Below are 27,100 nucleotides of genomic sequence, written 5' to 3'. Positions count from 1 at the left end.
GTTCTGGCAGCATGTGTATAGTAGAGGATTGCAAATTCGATCATCAATAGGAGGAGAGGACTTTGGCCTTGAGAAGGTTCTGCCCCAGTGTAGGGGAATGTCAGGGCCAATAAGTGGGAGAGGGCGGGGTGGCAGGCATGGTGAGGGGGGTGGCAACAGGGGTTTGTTTTTGTTGTTTTTGTTTGTTTCTTTGTTTTTTGGAGGGGAAACTGGGAAAGGAGAAATTTACATGTAAATAAAGAAAATATCTATTAAAAAAAAGAAAAAAAGAAAAAAAAAAGAATGAAAAATAATTCTCAAAATTATAACAATCCAGTGTATCCTTCTATTCCAAAATGAAGTACAAAGTTATATTTTGGTAATGAGGCTTATGGGATAAAGAATTCAAAGAGTAAAAAGAAAATCCTAAAGTCTTTATTTGGGCAACAAAAAAGTCAAATTCATCAAATATTTTTCATGTATCCATCCATATCTCTTATAACTTTCTAATAGTTAAGTATGAAATAAGTGCTGGGAAAAGAAGAATAGGAAAAAGGTTTCAACAGCTGTGATTGAATCTCTTAGCTATTTCTATCAAATGTACCTCACCATCAATAGAAACTTATCTAAAGATCCTTTTGAAAAAGATTTCATTATTGTTGTTTCTGTGTGATGCGTGTTTAGATGCACACAAGCCAACACATGAATGTGGAGTTTAGAGGATGACTCTGGAGCTTGGTGTCTCCTTCCGTCTTTACCTGGGTCCCGTGAACTAAGTCAGGTTGTCTAGCTTATACAACAAGCACTATACCTGCTGAGCCGGCTAAGTGGCCCACTGCTAATAATTTTAAAGAGAATTTCAATAGTGCTTCAGAGAATATTAAAGATTAATATTAAAAAAAATCTTGACAGATTTTTCAATAGAAAAGATTACTTTTGTATATAATAGAATCCTCAACAGAGTATCTCTAGTATAACAATATTGTAATCTATAATGTCAAATAAAATAGAAGACTATATTTTATCTGGTAAAGTATCATATGTCAATGTGGCGTGGTATTATCAACCCAGCACACTTCATAAGTGTTCTATAGTAACGCATGCATAGTAATATAACTTTTCTTCTGTCACATGCCTGTTTCTTATGTGGCACTTCTTCTCCCCATATGGTGCAATTATTTATGTATAAGTTATATTATTTTATAAGACTATAAGGGGGCTAAAAACAATAGGTTCGTCTCATTATGTTTTAACAGCACCCAATCCAGTTCCTTATTGGACTTCTGAGGATAGAAGTGGAAGTCTGGCAAGGACTATAGTACATTACAATAGTGATTATTTAAAAAATAGACCTTTGAGAGATACAAATAAATATGCCTGAGATTTCTTCTGTTTTCTTCTTACTGGGGTAATTTTCCTCACTATGCTTGGAATTGTGTTCAGCATGGTGCTTACATACATACAATTCAAATGATGTGGGGAAGAGGAACAATATTCTATAACTAGAAATTTCCAACTAGTGAAATGAAAGACATTCAGGATGGGCAGACAGACTCATACAAAGAAGAAAACAAAAATCATGGATAATGGTTCTTGGCCATTTAATTAAGGTTCCTTTCTCTGAGGTTTACTTTCCATAAATATGGCAGGATCAGGAGAGAGAAATATGGAACATTCACTCAATACAGAAATATGGGACATTCACTCAATACAAAATCACCTGGCTGTAAGAACCATAAAATGGTATACCTTAATGTCAGATGTGTCACGCTGACTGTTTCGCCATGCTCTGGAAACTGATGAGAATGTCCTATCTGCATGATCAAATTTCCCTCCTTGTAAATTTAGAAAGTAAGTCGTAAAGGGTTCCTAGAAAATAAGAAGTGAAAAAACTTTTATGTTTTCATAAATCTTTACATATACATTTTAAACTAATAGTAGTCATTACTTAGTAATATGTCCAATGTAAAGAATGCAAGTTGTAGGCAAATTATTACATTATAGCTCAATTTTTTTCCAAATGTTTCTATGCCTTCAAAATTATTTTCATCAGCTTCCTTCCTTACCAAAAATAAATTGCTAATAGCATTTAAATGCATTTGCTTCATTGTTCAGGAAACAGTACAATATATAATTTTTGTATTGCTATGGCTAGCTCACAATTTATGATTAAGAAAAGAAAAATGTTTAGAAGGTTTAAAAGCTCCCTCTTAGTTAAAGAGCACTTAAACAAGTATTTGTGGGTAATTGCTTGGCAGCAGCTAAGCCTGTAAACTACACCTAAGACTTATGTTTGTCCATACACTAAGACGTAAGTCCGTCCATATTCTTCTGACTTATGTCTGTCCATTCTCTATTCACAAGCTTTAAATAATGATGTGCTGCTACCACTGGTTCACAAAGACATGACTTTTTAGTACATGAATCACCTTTCAGTTTTATAGAAACATTCCTTGCTTAACTAATGTTTTCAATACACAACAGTGCTGGTTATTTGAAAACACATCTTACTCTATTTAGAGCAAAGTAAGAACCAGAATGTACAAATAAGTCTGTGTTAACGAAACCTTAGTTACTTCTTATTTTAACAAGCTACATTTGACAGGAACCCAGTTAATCTGGTATGATGGGCACTATCTGAAGATACAGATTTGAAGAAGATATTCAGACAATTCTAGAGGAAACATTTTTTATGGTTAGGGCACAAAATACTAGCTAAAGCGTATTTATTTAAAAGCTCAACTGTTTAAAACTATTTTCAATATTCAAAAAAAAATACTTATGATTTCCAATCATTCCCCAGTCTCTGAAACATTGGATTTAGTCACGGTCTATTATTCAAATTGAACTTACTATTCTTAGAAGCCACGCAAGAACAAAACTTGCAGTTGAGTAATGAGTACCATAGTGGAACTTTGGAACTTGATCATCTTCCCATGACTCAAACCGCTCTGCAAAGAATGCTGCTCTTTTGGGATTCAAAGCTCCTATTGGCTGCCATTAGAAGAGGAGGGAGAGAAAGAAAGATAAATGTAATCATCCTTTATTTCTTCCATTCTTTTAAGATTATTCTTTAAGTATGCATGAAATAAAATGTAAACATATATGCATTTGCAGTTAGAAAAACAGCAGTGCCTATACTCAAAGAACTAACATAAAAATTCACATTTTTGCTTCAGCATGGCTAAGGATGCTCAGATAACTAAGTAGATGGGCAAACCTGTCATTTCTGTTACACATAGTTTTTTAATCCATCAGTCTGAAAAGGCAAATTACATAACATGCAGTTGAGCTGCACCATACTTTAGTAAGTATCTATAATTAGAAGCAGCAACCAGAAACATCTTGGTGTTAGAGGGCTTACTTCTGTCTCTGAGGAAAAGGTGGGAGGAAGCTGGGAAGAAGAGCTAAATGCAGAGCAAAGGTGTTGTAAGAGAAAGAGAGTAAGACTCAGTTAGAAGGTTCTACTAACATAAACTCAATAAAAAGGTCAAGGATAATGGGCTGTGCAGATGGCTCAATGGGTGAAATCTTGCATTGCAATCATTAGGACCTGAGTTCAAATCTCAAGCAACCATGAAAAAGCTGGGAAAGGAGACATACACTAATTCTAATAATGCTCAGGAGGCAGAGATAGGTAGATCCCTGGAGCTTGCTAGAAAGCCAGCTTAGCCAAATCACTGAGCTTCAGTTTCAGTAAGAGATCATGTCTCCAAAAAAAATAAGGTAGAAGAAGATTGAGGAAAAAATGCAACATTTACTTCTAGCCTCTAAATGCCTGCATGAGTTAACACCATCATCATCATCATCATCATCATCATCATCAGCAGCAGCAGCAGCAGCAGCAGCAGCAGCAGCAGCAGCAGCAGTAGCAGCAGCAGCAGCGTCCACCCCACTCCCCAAGGAATGATAAGAACATCATAATCTTATACTGAAAATAAAACATTTCAACAGAAGTTCCAGAATCAGTAAAGCAAAATGAAGACACTGGCTGGACTCATCAGAAAACTCATGCCCAATCAGAAGGTTGTTTTGTAAAATAAAGAAAGAATATACATTAAGGTCCTTCAAGCCATGCATGGCAACACTCAATGAATGCTTACTTGTTTTTTGAGTAATCTTTTAGAAGGTAAAAGAGCTTAAATTGCCTGGCAGTGGTGGGCACATGCCTTTAATCTCAGCACTTGGGAGGCAGAGGCAGGCGGATTTCTGAGTTCTGATTTCTGAGGGCTGTACAGAGAAACCCTGTCTCAAAAAAAACAAAACAAAACAAAGAAAGATTTTAAATACAACAATTGCCTATAAAGTATCCAGAATATTGCTTGACACAGGCATGAAATGGCTGTTGCTATGCCGGGAGTATACCAACTCTCTGAACAGTGAGCAACATTCTGACATTGTCTTAAGGAAGACAGAGCATCCTAGAGACTATCAACACTGGGAGTTACTGTTCTAAGAGTGTTAAGATCAGCCATACTAAATTACAACTCAGTCCATGGAAACACTCTGACCTGTAGAAAAGCTCTACTCCTTACTCAAAATATAAATACAATTAAAAAGTAACTTCCCTAATGAGACACAGAATTGTTTTATATCCCTCAGGAAAATTTACAAGTTATTTATAAGATCAAGAAAATATCTCACTATTCGTGAAGACAATGCTATACTAAACTAAATAACATTATTTTAAAATAGATATATTCAGAAGTCATACAGTGAAAGGAGAGCCATGTTCAGACCTGGTTTTGAAATATTTTTCATATTGTGATTATAAGTAACATTTTGAAGTCATTACTTTGGCTATATTTCATAATTTGTTAATTTACCTTCAAAACTGTTAATAATTGGAATCATTCTCATTCAACAGTATCTTTGTTGTGAAGATCATTGTTTTATATTGTCAGCTTTTACTTTATAACTTAATCTTTAAAAACATACGATTGATTATTATTTTAAGTCAGTGTTACATTACTAATTTTAAAATGCCTTTTTTTAAACTGTTAGTTTCAGTATCAAAACATTATATCTAACTTATTAAATATATGGTAAGAATCAAAATCATTCCAGAAATTCCTTCTTTGATACAGAACCAATCAATGTGGAGGGACTTTAAATGTATTTTAGTTGTTATCCCGAAAGATACAGCCATGTAAGAGAAGAAAAGAAATAAAATCACTAGAAGACAAATTATATGAATTAAAAATAGAATCAATGTGCCTTTGTATGGTTCAGCACATATTAAGAATACACTTTATCCGCTCCTATTTTTATTACTCTCCAAATGAGTACCTCAGTGAATCGATAGTTATAGAATCACATTTCTTGAATATAATGCTAAGACCAATTAGGATTGATTTCAGTAGCATCTGAAAGAAAAGGGCATCATACTGAGATCCACGTAGGTAGAACTCACAGTATCGATTCTGGCTGGTATTGTCACAGTTGGTTTCTGAAGCCTGCTACAGGACAGCTATCAAGACATACCACATTTATTTGCAAGCATATAAAAAAAGAAGTCACCAAATAAAGGAAGGTTTTAAAAAAAAAGAAGCAGTGGAGCTGTGCACTGACAATGACACACTATCAGCTTACTCAGAGAAGTTACAGTGGGAATACACACATTGAATTATACATTACGGGAAAGCACTGATTTATCGTGGTAATAACATCCACCTCATTAAAAGACTCTGCTTTGCTGCAGTTGGAAGGCTACATATTGTTTACTGCTATAAATTAATGGCAGTGCAAAGAAGACCGTGGAGCCATCCTAACAATAGATCTGTAATGACAGTGCTGTATATCATGGCTTCCCCAGCAGCCTCCTAATAAAATGGAGACAATGTATTGAGCTAATACATTCTACCATGCTGGCCCATATTTTTCTGACAGCTGCTTTAAAAGATGAGCAGAATCCAACTATGTTATAATGCTACAAAACGTTTAACTAAGCAAGATCAGTCAGATAGCAAAGTGCACCACAGCGTTTTCAAACGTTGTCTAAACTGGCATTCCAAGCTGTTTATTCATCTCTGCAGAGGAGCTAAAAGTTAATGCTGGTGCCTCCTCTTACTTATCTGGTGTATTATGGGTAACAATTGCTAGGCAGTTCAGGGAGATGGCTAGTACTCTCATCTCATACTGAATTCTTTGTACAATTTAACCTGCTAGACAGGACATTATTTTTAATCAGCAGAATTTTAAAGAAGAAACAAAAAATTCTGGCATTTAAAACTGGTCATAATTTCTTGGTAACAATAAATAAAAAATATATATTTATTAAAGGATAAAAAGAATTACATAATTTAAGTTCATTAAAAAGAACATTAAAATATCATATGACATGGAAAAATAAACAGAATTAAATAAAAATTTTAATCTCTATAAAACAAAGGTAAAACAGCATGTGAGATTGAAATAAAAATATAGTAATTTGAAATCTGGAGTATCATAACTAATAATTAGGTGAGAATGAAAATATAAACTGGAATAAATTAGGAAATACAAACTTTTTTTGAAAATGGCAGGCCAAAGTGACAAACCTCCAGTCTGAGAATGTGTCAGTGATTTCATACAAACAGCAAGGCGACATCTTCAGGAGGGTAACAAGTGGCTTGTTAGTGAGGCAGATGTAGAATTTATAAAGTGAGAGTGTTTAAATGAGCTTTGTAAACTTATTACAATAAAAAATTATTTTTACTACTTCTTGAGCAGTACTTTTGCTAATTAATAAAAATATTCCACATAATGTACCCAGTTCAGATCTAGCACAGAAAGTTATTATTTCTTTTCTGAGGTTATTTAATCAGGGATATTTAAGAAAATGGGTCATTGATCAAGCCTGATGATAAACATGATAACCATTACCCATGAGGCAGGGTGAAAGCAGCACTGAGCAGTGATGCAGCCTCCCTGCCCCCCGGCCTCCCTCACTGCAGCCTCCCTGCCCCTCAGCCTCCCTCACTGCAGCCTCCCTGCCCCTCAGCCTCCCTCACTGCAGCCTCTCTGTCCCTCAGGCTCCCTCATTGCAGCCTCCCTGCCCCTCAGCCTCCCTCACTGCAGCCTCTCTGTCCCTCAGGCTCCCTCACTGCAGCCTCCCTGCCCCTCAGCCTCCCTCACTGCAGCCTCCCTGACCCTCAGGCTCCCTGTCCCTCAGGCTCCCTCACTGCAGCCTCCCGGTCCCCCAGCTTCCCTCACTGCAGCCTCCCTGCCCCTCAGCCTCCCTCACTGCAGCTTCTAATATGTCCAAAAGTAAACTCATTTTTCAAAGATCTAAGCATCTAAATCATTTATATTAAAAGCTGGAAAATATCAAAGCAACAGACAATCGTTTTTTAAACATATTAATGAAAAACATTTTCTTTTCATAGACTCCTTAAAACTTCACTGACTCTTAACTACCAGTAAAAATTAGCTTTTTCTTTTCTTTGAATTTGGAAGACTATAATTTGAAGTTACTTAATAAAAGAATAATGTTTCCAGGTTGAATCTTATAACTTATAAAACCTGATTATTTATTCATTAAAAAAATGAGATGAAGTAACAAGTAATTTAGCTCAAACTCAACTTCAATCTTAGTGACTCAAATGTAAGTTTTAAAACTCCCTCTCACATCTCTGTATCCATCTGAAAGTGCTGTACTAGCAGTTGTTTTTCCTAATTTCGGTATCTGCACACTATTTTTCAAATATAACCTTTGTTCAGTAGGTTTATCTAAGAGCCATATGTGTAAGGTACTCAGGAGAGCTTTGTGGGAAGCCCATCCTGTGAGCACAGCTGGGGTGACATCATACCCTGGCAGCGCCCTCCTTCCCTTTTGACATTTACATATGAACTGCTCCAGCTCATATCAACCTTTCAGAAGTGACTTTCCACAAACTCTAGGACCATGTTTGTAGCTGCTGAGGCCAAGATGGTCAGGAAGAATTGACAGGAAACCTCAGAAATCCTATAGTGCATAGATTTGTTGAAATGAACAAATTTCTGAAATCCACGTGTCTCTGACTTTTTCACACCTCACAGTATAAGTTTTCTTGAGAATTATTGTTGCGAAAAGAGAGCTAAAGAGAGAACAGAAAAGGTCTGGGGCGCATGCCAGGAATAAACACCTGAAAGAGTTAAAGAGTGCTACTCTGCAAAGACCCATTTTGTGTTGTGGAGAGCAGTGGAAAGATGTCAGCATAGAGAAGGGTTCCAGAAGGGAACACAAGAGGACCCCTGCAGCTCTGCTTAGGATCATGATGATCACCTGAAAGCCATCTCATGCTGTCATGCACACACAGTACGATCGGAAATCCAGAATCAGACACAGGCAGAGCTTATCCTCTTCTAAAAGTAGAGAGTGTCAGCACATACTGATAGAGGTGACACTAGGTTAAAATAGAAAACCAGTGAATCCACTGTACTCTCACGGTTTTTACATTATAATGATGTTGAGGGTAAATGTCAAAAATAAGAGTATGATATCTGATGTATATGCACAGATAAAAGCTTGTAGTTCAGAGAATGGTCAAAGAAATGTTATGCCAAAAAAGTCAGTGACTATTGTAATTATTTGGTTTGGGAAGAATCCAGGAAGTAGTGTATAGACCCGAAGGAATGCTCCACATGACAATAATGTTTCTATTTGTTAGATGTAAACAAAGATTCTCAGAGCCTTAAATAAATAAACCCCCTATATTCAAAACAATTCTGTAACATCCAGGCCTCCATTTTACAGGTGTGAAAACATGTCTGGGAGATGTAAAATGTACCAGCAGCTGGTCATCTGCTTACAGGCAGCAAAGAGTTAGGGCACTAGGACCAAATTACAGGTCAGACCTAGAGTGGTGTGTGTTTCAGATACTAAAATTCATTCACTGGAGTATCCAGTTAAAATAAGATGCATATAGAAAGAAGAGGAGAAGGAGGAGGAGGAGAAGGAGGAGGAAAAGGAGGAAGAAGAAGAGGAGGAAGAGGAGGAAGAGGAGGAGGAGGAGGAGGAGGAGAAAGAGGAAGAGGAGGAGGAGGAGGAACCAGATATAGTAGCATGCACCTTTAATCCTAGCAGTCAGAAATTAAAGCAGACTGGCAGACTTAAGTGAATTCAGGGTCTGCCTAGTCTACACAGTGAGTTCCAAGCCAGCCAGGGCTACACAGTGAGACTCCTGTCTTAAAAAAGAAAGAAAAAAATGAAGACCTATTACTTGAAAATATTGTGTATTATGCATGACAACATAGCTATTGTTGTATGTATGTATGTATGTAACAACATATTGTTTATGTGTTTCTTCCTACTTAGTATCTGGGGAAGCACTTTAGGAGAAGTTATCACAAATGGAAAATGCATATTTTTGTCTTGAGTGCACTGAAACCATGCTTTAAAACAGTTTCTATCTAAAATATATTAATTAATGTAACTAGTGTCTCCTATTTACTCTCCTTTTAACTTTGATAACTGTGTACCACAGCAGCAACCCCAAATGAGAGTCAGTAATCTGTGTTTTTGAAGCTTTTAAAGGAAAACCATGGTTATTTGGTTGTGTCCCATCTGCCTTCCAGGGGTGTCCCATCCCTCTAGGAAAAAATGAACAGAGTCTTTGTTATACAGGGCATAATGCACTGTAGAAAGCACAAGTGTCTTATTTTAGTTGTAGCATCTATTATATCTAAATGACAAATGAAACAAGCCTGGTCATCATTTTTACATAACCTTGGCTTGTAGGGTGTTTTGTCACATGCTGTATATGACAAAGATGGCTTTGCACTTATCTTTATACACCCTAGGCTTTATTTAATATTGTCAAGAAAAAAAAATTCCATCAGCATGCTTCCATAGCTTTTAGAGTTAACAAATAAGCACTTTTGCTTTCAGTAGCAGGGATATTTTTAATCCCTTGAAAACACATTATACACAGGCTTCTATGGTGAATTGAAATATATACACTATCCCTTTCAATTTAATAATGACATCTTGGGAAAAATAAAATATTCCAGTTTACTTATAATGCCTATGGAGAATTCAAATCACTTCAAACATTCAAAATGCTAGATCCAGGTATATTTGCCATTACAAGTCTGCTTTATCAGCTCCAGTTAGTATTACGGGGATTACTTTTATCAAATATTCTTAATCTGCGTCTGAGAAAGTCACATAAACTGATGAACATGATGTGGATGGAGCAATGCTAGTACTGAGCTAAATGCCAGGAGCCCAAGAAATGAGCCTAAAATACTAAACATCATCTATAAAAAATGTTTTAAATTATAAAAATAATAAAAACAAGAGGTTCAATGTTGATAAAAGTATTTATTTGTACATAAGTACAACTATTCATTTTCAGAACCAACTTAAAACCATTAAAATTAAGTAAGTTATCTACACCATAAATCAATGTTAGTAACTTTCAATGGTTCAACAGTGTACACATAAGGTACATGGCCAAATATGAAAATTAGAAGAACAAGAGGGGCTTAAGATAATAAAAATAGGCTACTGTCCACTTGGAAAAACTATCATATTTTAAGGAAAATGTTAAATATCCATACAACACAGATATAGGTTTAAGTAGGTAAAGTTCTTGTGCAAGCCTGATACCCAAGTTAGGATCTAAGGACCTGTGTAAAGCTAGACACAGTAGTTCATGCACCTGTAACCACAGCAAACCCCTACAGAGAGATGCAGACAGATACAGAGAAGCCCTGGAAGTTCAAAAGCCAAACTCTGGCATATACAGCAGTGAAGAAGAGACACTAGAAAACAAGGTGAGTGACGGTTGACACCCAATGCTGTCCTCTGTTCTCCATGTGGAGAGTGCATGACACCATTCTTCCACCAACCCCATGACTAAAACAGAAGTTACAGTAGTGCAGGCTAAAACTGACAATGTACCAGGAAGAACCTCAGATGTATCAGTAGCTGAGGATCTACTGAATCAGTGAGGGTGGCTGGGAAGGGCAGAGTCAGTTTTCTTTAAGGTATGGACCTAGGGGGGTCCACAAAAATAAGACTCTGGGCCATTAAAAAAAAAAAAAGACATGAAATTTGGGAAGGTTGGAAGTACGTGGATAGTTCAGGAAGGAGTGTAGGTAAATATAATCAGAATATTGCACGTAAAAGAATTTTCAAAGAATTAATAAAAAATATTATATTTGTCAAAAGAACCTGAGTTGTAAAGCATTTTAGAAACTACTATGATAGTTCAAATATTAAACAATGATACAAACAAAAGTTGGGCAATAGTTCAATAACTGGCTTTCAGGAGATATGTAGAAACTGTTATCAGTTTAGTCAGATAATCACTAAAAACTCAATAGATGAAACAGAGGAGATTCTAGTAATTCTCATAGCTCATGGATAGCTATTGAGTCATGTACAAAACTAGTAAATGTTAACAACACATTTGGAGTTGATCCTGAGCAATGAGATCAGATAGACAAATGATCAAGGATTGAAGGCTGTAACATAGATAAGCCTGTTCCTGGCAAGCATGGGCAAACCAGACTGTCCTTACAAGTTCCCAGGCTGAAGGAAAATGTTAAATATCCACATAATACGGACAGGTCCAAGTAATTTCCCTGAGACCAAATGAAAACTAGTGACTAAAACAGTCTAGGCCAGGTTCTCCTGTCTAAGGGACAATGCAAAAAAAGGACAGCTGGAAAGAGTCTACACTCCTCTACCTTTAGATCCATTGAGGCCCTCAGCAGACTGCATGATGCTCACTCACAGTGTGCATCACTAGATTGTATCACCTAAACTGTAAAACAAATAACCTCTCCCACTGCAAGAGGAGAGAAAAACGGCCAACTAGATTCACAAGTACAATTTAAAATTTATTTTATTTCCTCTACAAGGTGATATGCTAGAAGATCATCAATGTCCACATTTTTCATTTAATCTCCTTTATTGTATATAAGAATATTAATGAAGATATCACTTATAGATTCTGTTTCTTTAGAGAATTATGACTAATTCACCATACTCAGAGGCAATGTAATTAAGTTAGTTATAAAGCAGAGATATCAAGAGATCATCCATCATGCGTAAGAGAAGGGCTTGGGTAAAGGAAAGAAACACTTCAAAGTATGTTACTAGTTATTCCATTATAAAGTCAAATTTGGAAAGAAGCAATTTTTAAAATGATTACTTAAACTTACCTCTGTTTTTCATGTACTGATATAACATAAACTTTAATACAGAGTACTTATATTTTTACTTAACATCAATATTTAAATTATAACCACTTATGAAAATAGAACATAACATCTTGTGAACTCTCTCAGTCTTTCTTCCAAATGAAGAACCTTTTAAAATTACTCCAAACTTTTTATAATTTAAGATTGTGATAAAAGTTACTTTAAAATATGTGGATGTACCAAGGAGCTGAAGAGGTTTGCAGCCCCATAGGAGGAACAACAATATGAACTAACCAGTACCCCCAGAGCTCCCAGGAACTAAACCACCAACCAAAAAGTACACATGATGGGACTCATGGCTCCAGCTGCATATGTAGCAGAGGATGGGCTTGTCAGTCATCAATGGGAGGAGAGGCCCATGGTCCTGTGAAGGCTCTATGCCCTAGTGTAGGGGAATGCCAGGGCCAGGAAGTGGGAGTGGGTGGGTTGGTGAGCAGGGGCAAGGGAGAGGGAATAGGGGGTTTTCAGAGGGGAATCAAGGAAAGGGGATAAAATATGAAATGTAAATAAAGAAAATATCTAAAAAAAAAGTAAAAAAATATGTGGATGTCAAAGAGTACATTAAGCTAAATATTTTGAGAATGAAAAATAATAATATCCAGTCTAAGAATTCTGAGAATTAAAATAGTGGTCTTTTTTCCCAAAATAATTTGTATTTTTAAAGCTAAGTTGAATATTTTCCATTAAAAAAAAATGGGCTCCTTAAAGAATTGGCTCATTTTAATTCTAGGGTAGGCAGTAGACAAAACACCCTGGGAGACTATGTGCCATAAGAAAATGGAGCTGTCAAATATTGATGGGAAGATTAGTTGGTCTTCTGTCACTGTGCCCACAAGTTGTGACAGGAAGAACTTAAGGTAGGAAGATTTATTTAGAAGAATTCTGTCCACTGTGGTGGGAAGACCCTGCTGAGCAGCTCAGACTGCACAGGCAGGAGTCTGTGGTGGGAAGACCCTGCTGAGCAGCTCAGACTGCAGAGGCAGGAGTCTGTGGTGGGAAGACCCTGCTGAGCAGCTCAGACTGCACAGGCAGGAGTCTGTGGTAGCTGTTCACATCACATAGCTGCAGAAAGCACATAGCCACTAGGAACTAGCTATCATCTTCAAAGGCCTGCCACTAATGACCCACTTCTGGCAGTCAGGTTCTGCCTCCTAAATGTTCAATAGCCTCTTGAGACAGAGCTACCAGCTAAGGAATGAGATATCTAAGTTAAGATGTAGAGATTGTAAGGTTAGATAAAACCATATAGTATTAGATACTTTATACAAAAAAAGTACTGTTAAATATAAAGACAAAAATTGGGTGTTCAAACACGCCCCTCTGGGGCCACTGCAGATTCAGAGCTTAACAATAGGATTTTATTAAAGTAACTCACTACATTCATGAGAGGTCACACTGGAAAGTCATGACAATTTTATATCAAAGGAAACAATGTCTCTCTCTCTTAGAATTCGAAAGCACCAAGGTAAGGCTGTTCTGCACATGCTGATGTGAGGTGCACACATGGAGGAGTTTGAGACAGGAAGACAAGCCTGGGTTACAGGGTAAGGCATGGTTAAAACAAAGAGGTCTGGAGAAGGCTGTTTCCACTCTACTAGAAAAAGTCTATAAAATCCAGACTTTTGAGATCCTCACAGAGAACTGAGGTAGAAAACAACCAAGTAAACTGAACCCCCAAACTGACAAGACCCTCATTTGGAATGTTGTACAGAAATATAAAAAGTTGACAAAGAAACACTAGCAAACAAAAGAGAAAGAAAAAGAACCTTAAAATACCTAATTTGAGTAAACATATGAGTTTAGAAGATTTGGTACATCCAAGGACACATGCAGGTCTAAGATACTTTTTCCAATGGTTTGCACAGGGTGCTCATGCATGAACATGGAAAGACAGCAGAGCAGAGGCAGGTCCTCCACATGACAGGCTCACACGACGTGACTTATTGTCACAAAACATCTTCAGTAAACTAACCCTTCTCAGATATGAGACCATCCCCTAGGCTGATAGGGAAGACACCACACTTTGTCATGCAGTGTCCGGGCAAATGCAGGAAAAGAAAAGGAAAATAATCTAATGTAAGAAGCAGACACACAGCTTCTGGGATAGATCAAAGCAAAAACCCTTCACTTTGGAGAAAGCCAAGGGGGAAAAAAATCTCTCTTTGCTGAAAATTTTAACCAATGCAAAGGGGAGTTCAGATGGGAGATGCTCCCCTGTTCAAGATCTGTCACAGATGACCAGCGCAATTTGGGTGACGTGAGAACTGGAGTCCAGAAAACTGAGAAGGTCTACCTGGGACCACACAGGCCAGAATGCTTAAGACTGCATCTGGATCAGAACTGACAAATGCTCTTGCCAGCACTGGTAGGTTTACTAGCAGGGAAAAACCAAAGTACAAAAGGAAAATACCTCAATGGTATGGGCTTCCAGAATCTGAGAACAGAAAGGACAGGAAGACTGAGAGAAGTACTTCAGCACCATTGGGCAAGGTCAAATAGAAACCCTAGCCTGTGAAGCACTTGAAGGACTCAGTGCCCTCATCAATAAGACCAAACTGCTCACAGAAGCAGCAACACACGTTTCTAGATATAAGGTAGTCATACCTCAGTCTATAAGATTTTCCTGTCCCAGAAAATGCAGCCCTATATTAATAATGTAGAAAAGGGCAGATGAAGGGAGACAAGACTTAGTGAACTGATGAGTCACATGAGAGGCAGAAAGTGCAAAGTGAGACTTCAAACAACCATGGAAGGAAGGGTAAATGGCTTAATTTGTAAAATGCCTGCCACACAAGCCGAAGGATCTGAATCAAATCCACCCTATACATGCATCTGGGTGTAGTGGGATGTCCCTATAACCTCACTGCTGGGAGGGCAGACAGGAGAATCCCTGAGGCATGCTGATCAGCTATGAGCTCCGGATTCACTAAAAGACACTGTCTCATAAATATAAGGTGAAAAAAGATAGATGACAACACCTGACATTGAGTTTGGTCTTCACATGAACATACACACAAACAAGTACACATGCATAAACCACACACACATATAATTTTAAAAAGCTATAGCAACATTAAGTATAAGTGGTAACAACACAAATTATAATATAGAGACAGTAAGATTGGATACACAACCATATGGTATTAAATACTTTATACAAAATAGAATTGTTAAATATAAAGACAAAGATTGGGTTTTTAAAGATGGAAAGAAGATAGTGTGAAGAGTCACTGAAACAACATTGTCACATAAATATCAGAAAAAACAGTAGGATTCCTATTACAAAATATGCACCAATACACTTACCAGGAAATCATGATTTAAAAGTGTATGTGTATGTGTGTGTGTGTGTGTGTGTGTGTGTGTGTGTGTGTGTGTGTGTGTGTGTGTGTGTATTCGTTTCCTGGGACTCCTGCAACAAAGTACCACAACTGAATGGCTTCAAACAATAGAAACCTATCTCTACCTAGCTATAGAGAAATCTGAAATCAAGCTGTTGTCAGGGTCAAGAACACTGATCTCTCTGAGGCCTCTTAGGGAGGGTCCTCCTCGGCAGCATAACCCCGACCACAGCTTCTGTTGTCAAGGCTCTCTCTGTGGATCAGGTGTCCTCATCTTGTCAGGAGCACTTCAACATCACTAGCATTAGGTCTAGGTCCACCCTAATGGCTGCACCTGAGCTTTATTATATCTGTGGAGACCTCATTTATGCAAAAAAGCCTATTCACAGGTACCAGATTAAAAATATAGGGCTTAACGGTTATCTTTAAAAGAATTTGATCCCGGGTCCCTAAATGTATTATTTGGGGACATATTCAATCCAAATCTGATGAAAAGATAAAAATGGACATATCTGAAAAATTTTAAACAAGTCTAAATTACTGATTTTTTTCAGTAACAAATTTAATTAAATAAACCAAAAAAGATATCCATTCATGGACTATAAAATTCAGTATTTTTGATACATTACTTTTGCAAAAAAACAATTTACAGAGATTCAATGTAGTCCTTATAAAAAATGTTGCAGACTTTTTAAAAATTAGAAATCAAGCCGGGGACTGGTGGCACACGCCTTTTTAATCCCGGCACTTGGGAGGCAGAGGCTAGCAGATTTCTGAGTTCAGGCTAGCCTGGTCTACAGAGTGAATTCCAGGGCAGCCAGGGCTATACAGAGTAACCCTGTCTCAAAAAAACAAAAAACAAACAAACAAAAAAGAAGTCAATAAGCTTATTCTCAAAAGCCCAAATTTGCTAATTTTGAAAAAGAACAGAATTGAGGGTCACAAAGCCTGATTTCATGAGCTATTGTAATACTTAAAGTAACCACAACAGAATGGCACTCATGTGAGGACAGACAGATATTTGTCGGAGCAGAATCTGAAAGGAGAACTATACATATATGTCAGCCAATTCCAACAAAGTAACTAAGACTAATTAAGACAGTCTTTTATTTTAACAACTCATTTATACATATATATGTATAGAGCTGTGCACATATGCCACAGTACATACATGTCATTCAGCACATGTTGAGTCAGAGGACACCTTGCAAAAGTCAGTTCTCCCTTTCCACCACGTAGGTCCCAGGTATTCAGTTATCAGACTTATTAGCAAGCAATATTGCAGGTCAAACTACATAGTTAGAAAAATTAGACTTAACATGAATTTAAAAAGTAACCTCAACCCCTACCTTTAAATCCCTAACATACTCTAGACTAAGAAAAAAGTAGTATCAGTAAGCACAATAGAAGAGAATAATGTATGTTTTAATTTGTTCCTAGAAAAGCCAATTATCACCACTAGGTCATACCACTAGGTCAAAGATAATTCATATCAGCAGCTCCCAACATTTTAAGGAGGCCCCTCTCTGTCACCCTGACCCCTATACACGCACACAGACACACACACACTTTATATGAATTCACGGAACTCTTGCAGTGGGTCCAGAGTTCCCACCCAAGCCTTCAGTCTTGGAGCAACTGCCAGGTTTTTATCTTCCTTTTTACCAGTAAGACTCATGAAATATTCTATCTTTAACATTGACATTCTTTTATCTTCTTTTTATGTTTATACTACAATACTATAAACCTACAGGAATGATTTCCTATTATTCTTTCATATTCCTCTTGAACATTTTATGTGAGAATTTCAGGCTATAAAGTGACATAAATTTTTAAATTTTTAACTACTATAACACAGATTGTATGGTCAATTGATATTAGAGCAACTTAAAAGAAAATGGTGTAAGAACAAACTCTAGGATTTCCTCTAAAGAGAGAATACCACAAGTTCATAAGGACTATTAAGTATGAGAATTTTACACTGTTTGAATAGTAATGATCATTACTTATGGCTCTTAATTACCTTGTCTGTATTTTACGAAGTCACCACTCAGAATAATTTACTGCAGTATGTCACAGGTAGATCTCTGAGTTTGAGGCCAGACTGGTCTACATAGTAAGTTCCAGAACAGACAGTGCTACACAAAAAATCCCTGTCTTGGGGGGAACACCCCCCCAAAAAATAAAAACATAAACAAGTGTTATAGGATAGACAAGGAAGAGATGGTAATGTAAGTATATTTTAAAAGTACAAATGTTGGCCAATTAAAAAGTTCTTAAGTTTAATATTTATAAAACTACAAAAAATTCTAGCCTGAAACCAGAAGGATTGCACATTATTAAAAAAAAAATTGAAATATTTCTCAGGTGTTTGGAAAACAAGTTGTATGTAAATTAACAGCAGGTGTCCCCTACTATGAATTTATAAAAGTTTGTGACTGAAAACTAAAGTAGACAAGTAGAAAACACTGGGGGATAAAACCATTAATAGTATGTAAATAAAGCAATTCGTTTATAAATTACCATAAATTGTCACTCCACATGGAGCAGTGTAGCATGATCAGAAAGGAATACCTAACCCCTGAGAAGGATTACTGACTGGCAGTGTGCGCCTGGTGTACGTCAGGATTAGCCATCCCCCTGACAGTAATATTAACCAAAATCCATTTCAGTTACTTCAGTTTATTGTTTTCTGACTAATGTTAAGAAACAATGTCATCAGAAGCTGCTTAAATTAAGTGTTGGGTTGACCTCTGTTAGAGTCATTTAAAACTTTACCAGAAAGAAACTTCTAGTAGGAAGTCTGTTTAATTACTTTACAGAAACACACACACACACACACACACACACACACACACACACACACACACACACACACACACCCCTATTTGTACTTTGATTTACTTGGCATTAAGTTCTGAGGAAAGAGTTGCACAACCACAGTTTAAACTAATATGCAAAACTGAACAAGTAATAATTGAAATAATTAAAATGGACTAATATACCAATAAAACATTTTTAGAGGTATATAAAAAGCTTACAACAAAGACTTCCCAAATAAGTAATCTGCTAACAGAGCAAGCTGGTGCATACCTGCAAGTTCAGCATGTGCATCTGGCCCCTAATTGTACCTCCAGAGCCTCCCCCACATCTATACTCTTCAGAAGACAGCTAGCTGCTCTTGCCTTCTAGCTCGCTTATTCCTTGCTGCGTGTCCTGACTATTCATTTTCCTTAGATCATTTCCTTCTACTAAATTAAGAGTTTCACTTACTCTGTAACATAACTTATTATTGTTGTGCTTCCTAATGCCTTTGCTTCTGGATATTTCTTTACATCTTTCCAGTTGCTTAGGTCTTTGTCACCTTTTTATACTGGAGGCTGTGTATAAATGTTTACCATAATAGGCTGTACCCCACTTTTAAAAATGAGGTACTAAAACAGTAGACATGTTCTGAAATATGTTCTGAAATATGTTCTGAAACCAGTTTGTGTTGGCCAGACTACAACTCCCAAACATCATAGGAAGCCATTTATGCTAAAATCTCTAAGATCAAATGGCACATAACAGCACTCATGTTTGATGCAAGGAGTAAAAAGTCTGTCTCATCAGCCATTTATTTTCCTGCACTATACTTTTAAACAATTTAAGATCAATTACTTGTTATTCTAATGTTATAAGCCCTTCTTTTCTCTAGCTTGAATTCCTTTGGTTTCTGTAAATCCCAACAAATAGAAAACAAAGTAAATGCTGCTATACCCATGTTTAAGCAATATTCCCACCACCCGAAAGCATTCTTTCCCCTCTGTGACAACTAGATGGTATATTGATTCCTGGTGTATCTGTTATAGAGCAGACTGAAAGCACTGGCATTCGTCAGAAACAGCACTTAAAACTTAAAGAGATAAAGAAGTGCTGTCTGATCAACAACAGTTAAATGTCGGTAGTCAATTCCAGGTCAAGCTGTTCACTGTATAGTAAATGTGCATGTTTGAGAGAAGTATCTCATACATAAAAATATGCTTATCAATGTGCCACAGCAGAAGGGGAATGAGGATGCACCAAATACAATCAGCAGCTACTCAGCAATGAGCAAATAAATTCAGTGCCACTTCAGTCCCTCCTCTTTGTGCTGCTCAGAACTTCCTTGCAAGAAACATTAACTGGGCAAGAGCAGTGAAAGCTGTGGATCACAGAGGGTAAGCACAGCATTGTAACATGGTTATGAAATCAGAGAAACAAACGTGATTACATAGAGCTGTGGCCAGACTTTAAAACTAGGTACAGAGAGCTGTGCAGGAAATGCACCTTTTTATATTATTGCTCTGTGGCCTCTGCATTAAAATACAGTCAGTTATAAACATACATCTCCAGTTACAAATATATTTACATGAGTTCTGTGCACTAGCAGTGTAAGCTATGGATGGAGCTTTCTTAACCTCACAGTGCATCAGTTTCTTCTCTGTAAGACAGCAATTGTGTTACCTAAATTTAAAGATCTGAATGAGGGTTAAACTATTTAATATGTGTGAAATGCTTAGACAAACACCTAGTAAATCGGAAGCACTCAAGGAACACCAGTAACAACAGGACAATAGTTTGCTTTTTTGCCTTTTGAAGTGAATAGCCAATATGAATGAGTTTTCATTACTATTAACTTCCAGTGAATGGCTATCTGCAGTGCTGTGATCTAAGAACAAGTTTTTGGAGTATATACTCAGATTACAAAAAGAATATATATTACACATCCCAACATCATACAGATCAAAGAAGAGAAATAGTTGCATCAAAACGTGATGGTTTTCCTTTCTTAGAAATCTGCTTCATATTATCCAAAGTATTACAGAAAAAAAAAAAAAACAGAAATTACAGGTAAAATCTACAAAACAACCACCACAACAAAACCAAAACCAACCCTATTCCCAAACCTCTTAGCCATTTTGTACTGGCCAGAACTAGGAGTCCCAAACATCATGGGACAGGACATGAAAGGACATTTGTAAATGGAAGTACACCTTACTTATCACACTAGCTAAAGGGAAAACAAAAAGAAAGCGGTGATTCTTAATTATAATAAAAAGGTAGGTAGAATATAAAATCAATGCATATTTACAAAATAGATTGAAATCACTCCGCACTCTTCACGTGGTAAGGTCTGTCACAATTTCAGACCAGTGATGATGCAGTAAAGAACATGTGGGAGGGGAAAGAGCCACATCAATGACTCCTGCTTTTGTGGCTTTGAAATTATTAATTAAACTATTATGACTCTTTAAATATAAAAACATGCAATTTTCAACACCTTTTCAACTCAACATAGATTTAACCTTTTCAACACTTTGACAATATCAGTCTATAGTCACTGAAAAGACATTGTGAAAATGTTTTTAAAGTTTGCATTTCTAAGAAGATACCTTTTTTACACTGTTCCATTCATACTTTTCTGTGCTAAAAGACTGATTGCAAACAGAATTCAGAAGAAAGGGTGTTGATTATAGAAATGCAGCATCAGAGAGAAAATTCCATGCACAACATGGGAAAGCTTATCAAATAAAACTGTAGCTTTGTGTCAAAGCAACTCTGAAAACCAGCTTTGGGGAAATTAAATGGACATAAATAATTTGATACATCTTAAAGCTAGTCAGGCTACATTATCTACTTAGCAATAGGATAAGATTTGCCTATGCTTTAAATTACAATTTGCACTGAATCTCTTCTCAGATTTCAGAAGCTTATTTAAACAAATAGTAATGTCTGCTAAATGTATGCTTTGGGACAGATTTTAATATAATTCTAACATAATCATCATTTGTATAAATAAACTTATTTATATCAAGATATGTTCTTGAAAATGTATATATAAACAAATATTTAGACACATATTACAAAGATTTTAGATCTTGCTACTATAAGCAATAAGGCAGATTTATTAAGTAAATGAATATTATTTATAGATACAGAGTAGTAAATGCACTTATTTCATTTAAAGGATGTAGTTAATTCCAAAATCATCAATTTCATTAAAAATGAAAGGAGCTGTCAACACGGTAGAATTCTACTCTTATGGCTTGAGTGACACTGAAGCACCCGAAGAACAGGTGCTCGTCAGGAGAGGAGGTAGGGTTTTTTATTCATAATTTAATTTTATATTTTACTTATTCACTGTCCCCCTCCCAGTCACCTCCACCCACAAGCCTTCCCCCAGAGGAAATAATTCTATTTCTAAAATTTCCCACTTCCTAAAAACGACAATGTATTTCACTGCTGAGTGGGGAGCACTTGGGGCTCTTTCTGAAAGCACTTTTTTATAAGTAGTCCTTTCCCAACCAAAAGTAATCTTCTCATAAATCCTCAAAATATGAAAATGGACACCATTACAATTGAAGGAATTGAAGATAAAAAGGGCACTAAATTACACAAAAACACTTTTTGTTTTGATGTGTGTGTGCGCATGTATGTACCTGTGTTTGGGTGTGCATGAGTGTGTGTGTGTGTGTGTGTGTGTGTATGTGTATCTATGTATGCTTGTGTGTGTATACACATGCAGATGTGAATGTTCTTGACTGGTTGGGGACCAGAGATTAAATTAATATCAAGATGGTTTTCTCAAATGCTTTTCTACTTCATATTTTTGTTCAGGGTCTCATTGAGCCTAAAGTTCACATCTGGCTAGACTAGGTGTCCAGAAAGCCTTGGGGGATCTGTTTGTCTTTACACCCTAGCCCTGAGCTTCCTTCCAGGGGCTTACATACACCACACCTAGTAAGATCTGGATTCGGATCCTCATGTTTGCATAGCAAGCAATTTCCTTACTAGACCATCTTCCCTGACCACACAAGATATTTCTTATGCCTTTGCTTCTGTTATGTCCATGTTTTTGTGGCTATGATCATATATGGCTGGAAACTGATGAAAATAACTTTCTGTTTTGATTTAGCTGGCCTCCTTTGCACTTCAACATAACAAAAATTTGAAAATCAGAATTGTTGTTGATCATGCAGTGGGGCATAGAAACAACCATATATGTAAATGAAAATCATGATGCTATTAGGTAAAATAATATTTTACCCATGGAAGAAAAATTAGATGATACATTCCTTAGAAATGGCAATAATAGTGCTAAAGAGATGGCTCAGCCATTAGTAGCTGGGCTCACAACAAAAAAATATAAGAAATAGTAATAATATACAAGAAAAATTTAATGTGAATAAAGAATTCTGTCAGAAATTTATGATTGAAAAAAAATGGCAGCATTCTTCTGATTGTATTTCAGTGAATAATCAAAACAAAAGCAGGGAGCCTATTTAATACAGAGAAAACAAAATCAAAGGTTTAGGACTATGGAGGGAGCCTATTGTTCTGGCCTACCAAACAGTTCATCACACAGACCAAACTAATACAGATTTCTTTCTTTCTTCCTTTCTTCTTTCCTTCCTTCCTTCCTTCCTTCCTTCCTTCCTTCCTTCCTTCCTTCCTTTCTTGTTTTCTTTTTTTGTTTTGTTTTGTTTTTTAGTTTTTTTGAGACAGGGTTTCTCTGTATAGCCCTGGTCATCCTTGAACTCACTCTGTGGATCAGGCTGGCCTCGAACTCAGAAATCCACCTGCCTCTGCCTTCCAAGTGCTGGGATTAAAGTCATGTACCACCACTGCCTGGCCCACTAATATAGATTTCATTCACTTGATAGCACAGTAGTAATAAAATGCCATCTATAAATAGGCTTTCCCATCTTCTTACGTCTAGTAACAATTTTCATAGTAGAGAAAACAGAAAAGGAAAGTTTTATTGCTCTGTGCTACTAGGGTCAAACATGTAACTCTATCATTGGGCTATATTCTGAGCTCAGGAAAAAAATTAAGATTATAACAAATTATAAAATGCAGGGAGTCTATGGGAATTCATATTTCTAGAAAAGGGGGAAAACAAGAGCAAAGATACAAGAGGCAAATACAAGGTATGTGACAACTAGAATTTGAACAAAGATGGTTACAAAAGCTGAGGAAAAATTGCTATGTAGAATAAAGATCATATTTCAAATGCTACTGTTTATTAGTAGGAAAATGCCAACTTTTGCATTGATGACACTGCCTTTGGATAGACTGGGAATTACTCTCCAACATTCCTGAAGTTCACCATGCCTAGGATGAAAAAACATAACATCTTGTCCTGACACTGTGAAGAAACTGGACAGGTGAGCAAACTTTCCCCAGGAGACCGTGTCTGTGAAGAAAGGGAGGGTAAGGAGCAAGGGGATCTGACATTCTGAAAAGTTTCACACATTTATGGAGCAGTGGGGAAGCAAGAAAATGCACAATGGAAGATAGGGAAGCACTGTGAGAGAACAGAGGAACCCCTCGGGAAAGGGACCAAGACAATGACTTCACTGAGAGGTGAAATATGGCAGAGAAGCTAAGCTCTGAAGTCAGGAAGACTTCCTGCATCTAGTGATAAACTAAGGAGGGTTATGCACAGGAAATCCGTAAGTGAAGATCAGACATGAAGAGGATCCACCCAGATGGGTTGGGATCCCAGCATTCTAAAGGTTGTGGGAACACAGCTGGAGGTTGAAACTGATCCAATTTACATAGTGAATTCCAAGCCAGCCTGAGAAAGATAAAAAAGGCAACCCACATGCTTGTGGCTGAGGAATTACCAGAGGATAAGAGGAAATACAAGCACAGCAACCTGAAGCAGGAGGTCTCTGGTCTTTGGTAAGAGAGTTCTGTTCATGACTTTCTTTATTTGCTTTGTTAAATACAGATGCCCTTCCAAGATTTTAACAAAAATCAATGTTTCTTTGAATACATATGAAAAAGGAGTACAACATTTTTTTAACTTGTTACCTAGTTTATTATAATAATATTTTAAATTTTATGCTAAATAGCAAAATTTATTTAAAAGGGAAAAATATATTAAAGGTAAAATGGCATTTAAAATTTTTTAAAAATTGTGTGAAACGAATCAAATTAATTGTTTTAATGAAAGACAAACATATTTCAAATAATTAGTAGAAATATTACCTTGGATAAATCTCTGAAATTGCTTGGCAAGGTAAGATCTAATTCTTCTGACTCATAATTAGTGATGACCCAGGGAAACACAGGATATTGATTTAGGTCATTATAACTCCGCCCTGGTAAGGAAAAAAATAGCATTTTTAATTTGGTGTAAAACATGAAAGATTATTAAAAGTAAAAAGAAAAACTAATAATTTGGGTGTCATTAGCAGTAATGTTTGTTACCTCCTTTGGCCTTTGCAATCATGCAGTGAAACTGATATTAGTACTATACAGACTATTCGTACTACATGGACTATTAGTACTACACAGACTATTCGTACTACATGGACTATTAGTACTACACAGACTATTCATACTACATGGACTATTAGTACTACACAGATGCAGGCTCAAAGGTTCAGTGCTTTCCCCAAATCATATGACTAGTAATGCTGAAAACATATTCAAATTTATGTATGTGGTTTTAAAGTTTATGTTCTGTCAAACTCATTTGACTTTGTTATCTGAAAGCCAATTCCAAATCAGATGACCTTTGTGGAGTGAGGGGAGAGCTGGGAATGGAATCTAAGACACTGAGCATGCTAAGAACATGCTCCACCATTGAGTACACACGCACAGCCACAAAATAATGTTTATTAAGGCTAAAAAGGGATTTATTCTGATAGAAAAGTTCAAAATGACAATCATTTTCTCTGCTGCCAGTTAGTTAATCAACCAACTAACCAAATATTCACCAATTTTCAATTAAGCAACCAACCAGGCAGTCAGCCAACCAAGCAAGGTTAGTAACAGTTCATTTGTTACACTCGAGCATACCTGTACTAAGCAACCCTGACATCTGCAGCACCTTTCTGGCTGATGCTCTGGAAATGATACACAGCACCATTGCTCTTGCTCTGCCCACCCTGAATGCTTACCTCGATACCAATGACATATTTACTGACATACTGAGACTCATTGTAAATATGCATTCTAAAGATGAGGTAGCCTTTGTACATTACATATCAGTTTTCTGGGTGTCACCATTGCAGGGAAGTGGCAGAGTGCATGGGTAATTGATTTTGCCATCAAGATGTAAGCATGTGACTCCTGGATCTACTGTTTATCAATCTATAGCCTATTTTTTGATTAAACTTACACTGAACAAATTTTATAGCTGAAGTACAAGAAGAAGAGACTATTAATGTTGATTAATATTAATACTGTTTATTTTGATTTCCTCTTTAAAGATTCTGATATCATAACACACAGCTGAATATTGAAGTAAATCTCTTAAACATACTATTGACATCCAACCTGATGTGGTTAACTAGGTTTCCCTCACTCTTCTTGGGCTTGAGGCTTGTTAGGACAACTTAATGATCTGCAAGTGTACCATGTGTGCAGGGCCCTCAGAGGCCGGAGAACGCCATGTGTGCAGGGGCCCCCAGAGGCCGGAGAACGCCATTGCATCACCTGGACCTGGAGTTACAGGTGGTTCTTAGATACTCGATGTGGGTTCTGCAAACACAGTACAGGTTCTGACCTGCTGAGCCTCTGTCCAGCCTCACCTTACAAAATTTTAACAAGAGGAATACATTTAATTCAGAGGATATTATGTCATCACACTGTTAAAGTCTTAATTTTTATTTTTCTCAGAAAAATAACGAAGCACTTTAGAAGTTCTTTTCTCTCTCCTTCAGTTTTTACTTCTTGATACAATTTAGATATTATTAGGCAGTAACTCCTTCATATTGTCCTATCTGGCTTAATAATCCCAATAATTAAAAGCTCTTTGAATAAGAGCGTGACCTGCTCAGTGATTAGACTTTAATTATATTAAACTGAACATATAGCTACTAAATATCATGAGAGTATATAAATCTCTATGTTGTACAGGCAACTATAAATGAAATATTAATGATACCTGATCCACATGCTAGTGAACATTCTAAACAAATTATTAATTCTACTTTTGAAGAATTTATTTACATGAAAGGATTTATTTAAAAGAGACTGTAGGACAACAGAAGCTGTATGAGAATAGGGGCCCCATCATTAAGAGTTGCTTTATAACTGTTACTAAACATTCATGTAAATTTAACTGATTTACTACATACAAAAATGCGCATTAAATGTGTGAATCTTCCCATCACATAGTGTTTAAAAATGGTTTAGTTAATAGTTATATGATTATTACTAATGTCAACATATTTCTTCACACTTTACTCAAGCCTTGTCCTTAACTACAACATGGCTTCCCTGTAACTGATAAAACATGAATGTGAGCCCTTCAACTTCCCGTTTTTCACAATACTCTGTTTTCTCCACTTCTCAAGCAGAATCTTTTCTTCTCTGACAGCAATTCCTTCCCGGGAGGCCTTGAATTCCTTCCCATCATACCTAGACTCATACTTCCTCTTTCCATTTCTCAGTGTCTCTCTGCTGCCTTAACTCATCTTCCCTCTCCTATCACAGTTTAGAAAATGACTCTGGCTGGGCAGTGGTGGCACACGCCTTTAATCCCAGCACTTGGGAGGCGGAGGCAGGTGGATTTCTGAGTTTGAGGCCAGTCTGGTTTACAGAGTGAGTTCCAGGACAGCCAAGGC

General features: G+C 36.7%; 1 protein-coding gene across 6 annotated transcripts in view; it reads right to left on the bottom strand.

Moving 5' to 3' along the window:
* Positions 1-27,100, bottom strand: part of Lrba (LPS responsive beige-like anchor protein) — a 547,775-nt gene that overhangs the window by 148,278 nt on the left and 372,397 nt on the right. For all 6 annotated transcript variants that reach the window (XM_031374244.1, XM_031374245.1, XM_031374247.1 and 3 more), the window contains 3 exons: positions 24,513-24,625; positions 2,833-2,973; positions 1,729-1,848 (listed from right to left, as the gene is read on the bottom strand). In XM_031374244.1, the coding sequence (XP_031230104.1) occupies positions 1,729-1,848; positions 2,833-2,973; positions 24,513-24,625 (374 nt within the window). The remainder of the gene's footprint in view (positions 1-1,728; positions 1,849-2,832; positions 2,974-24,512; positions 24,626-27,100) is intronic.

The sequence above is a fragment of the Mastomys coucha genome, unplaced genomic scaffold, assembly GCF_008632895.1.
Source record: "Mastomys coucha isolate ucsf_1 unplaced genomic scaffold, UCSF_Mcou_1 pScaffold16, whole genome shotgun sequence".
Lineage (NCBI taxonomy): Eukaryota > Metazoa > Chordata > Mammalia > Rodentia > Muridae > Mastomys > Mastomys coucha.
Note: the sequence above shows the minus strand (reverse complement) of the source record. Positions and strands in the feature narration are given on the sequence as shown.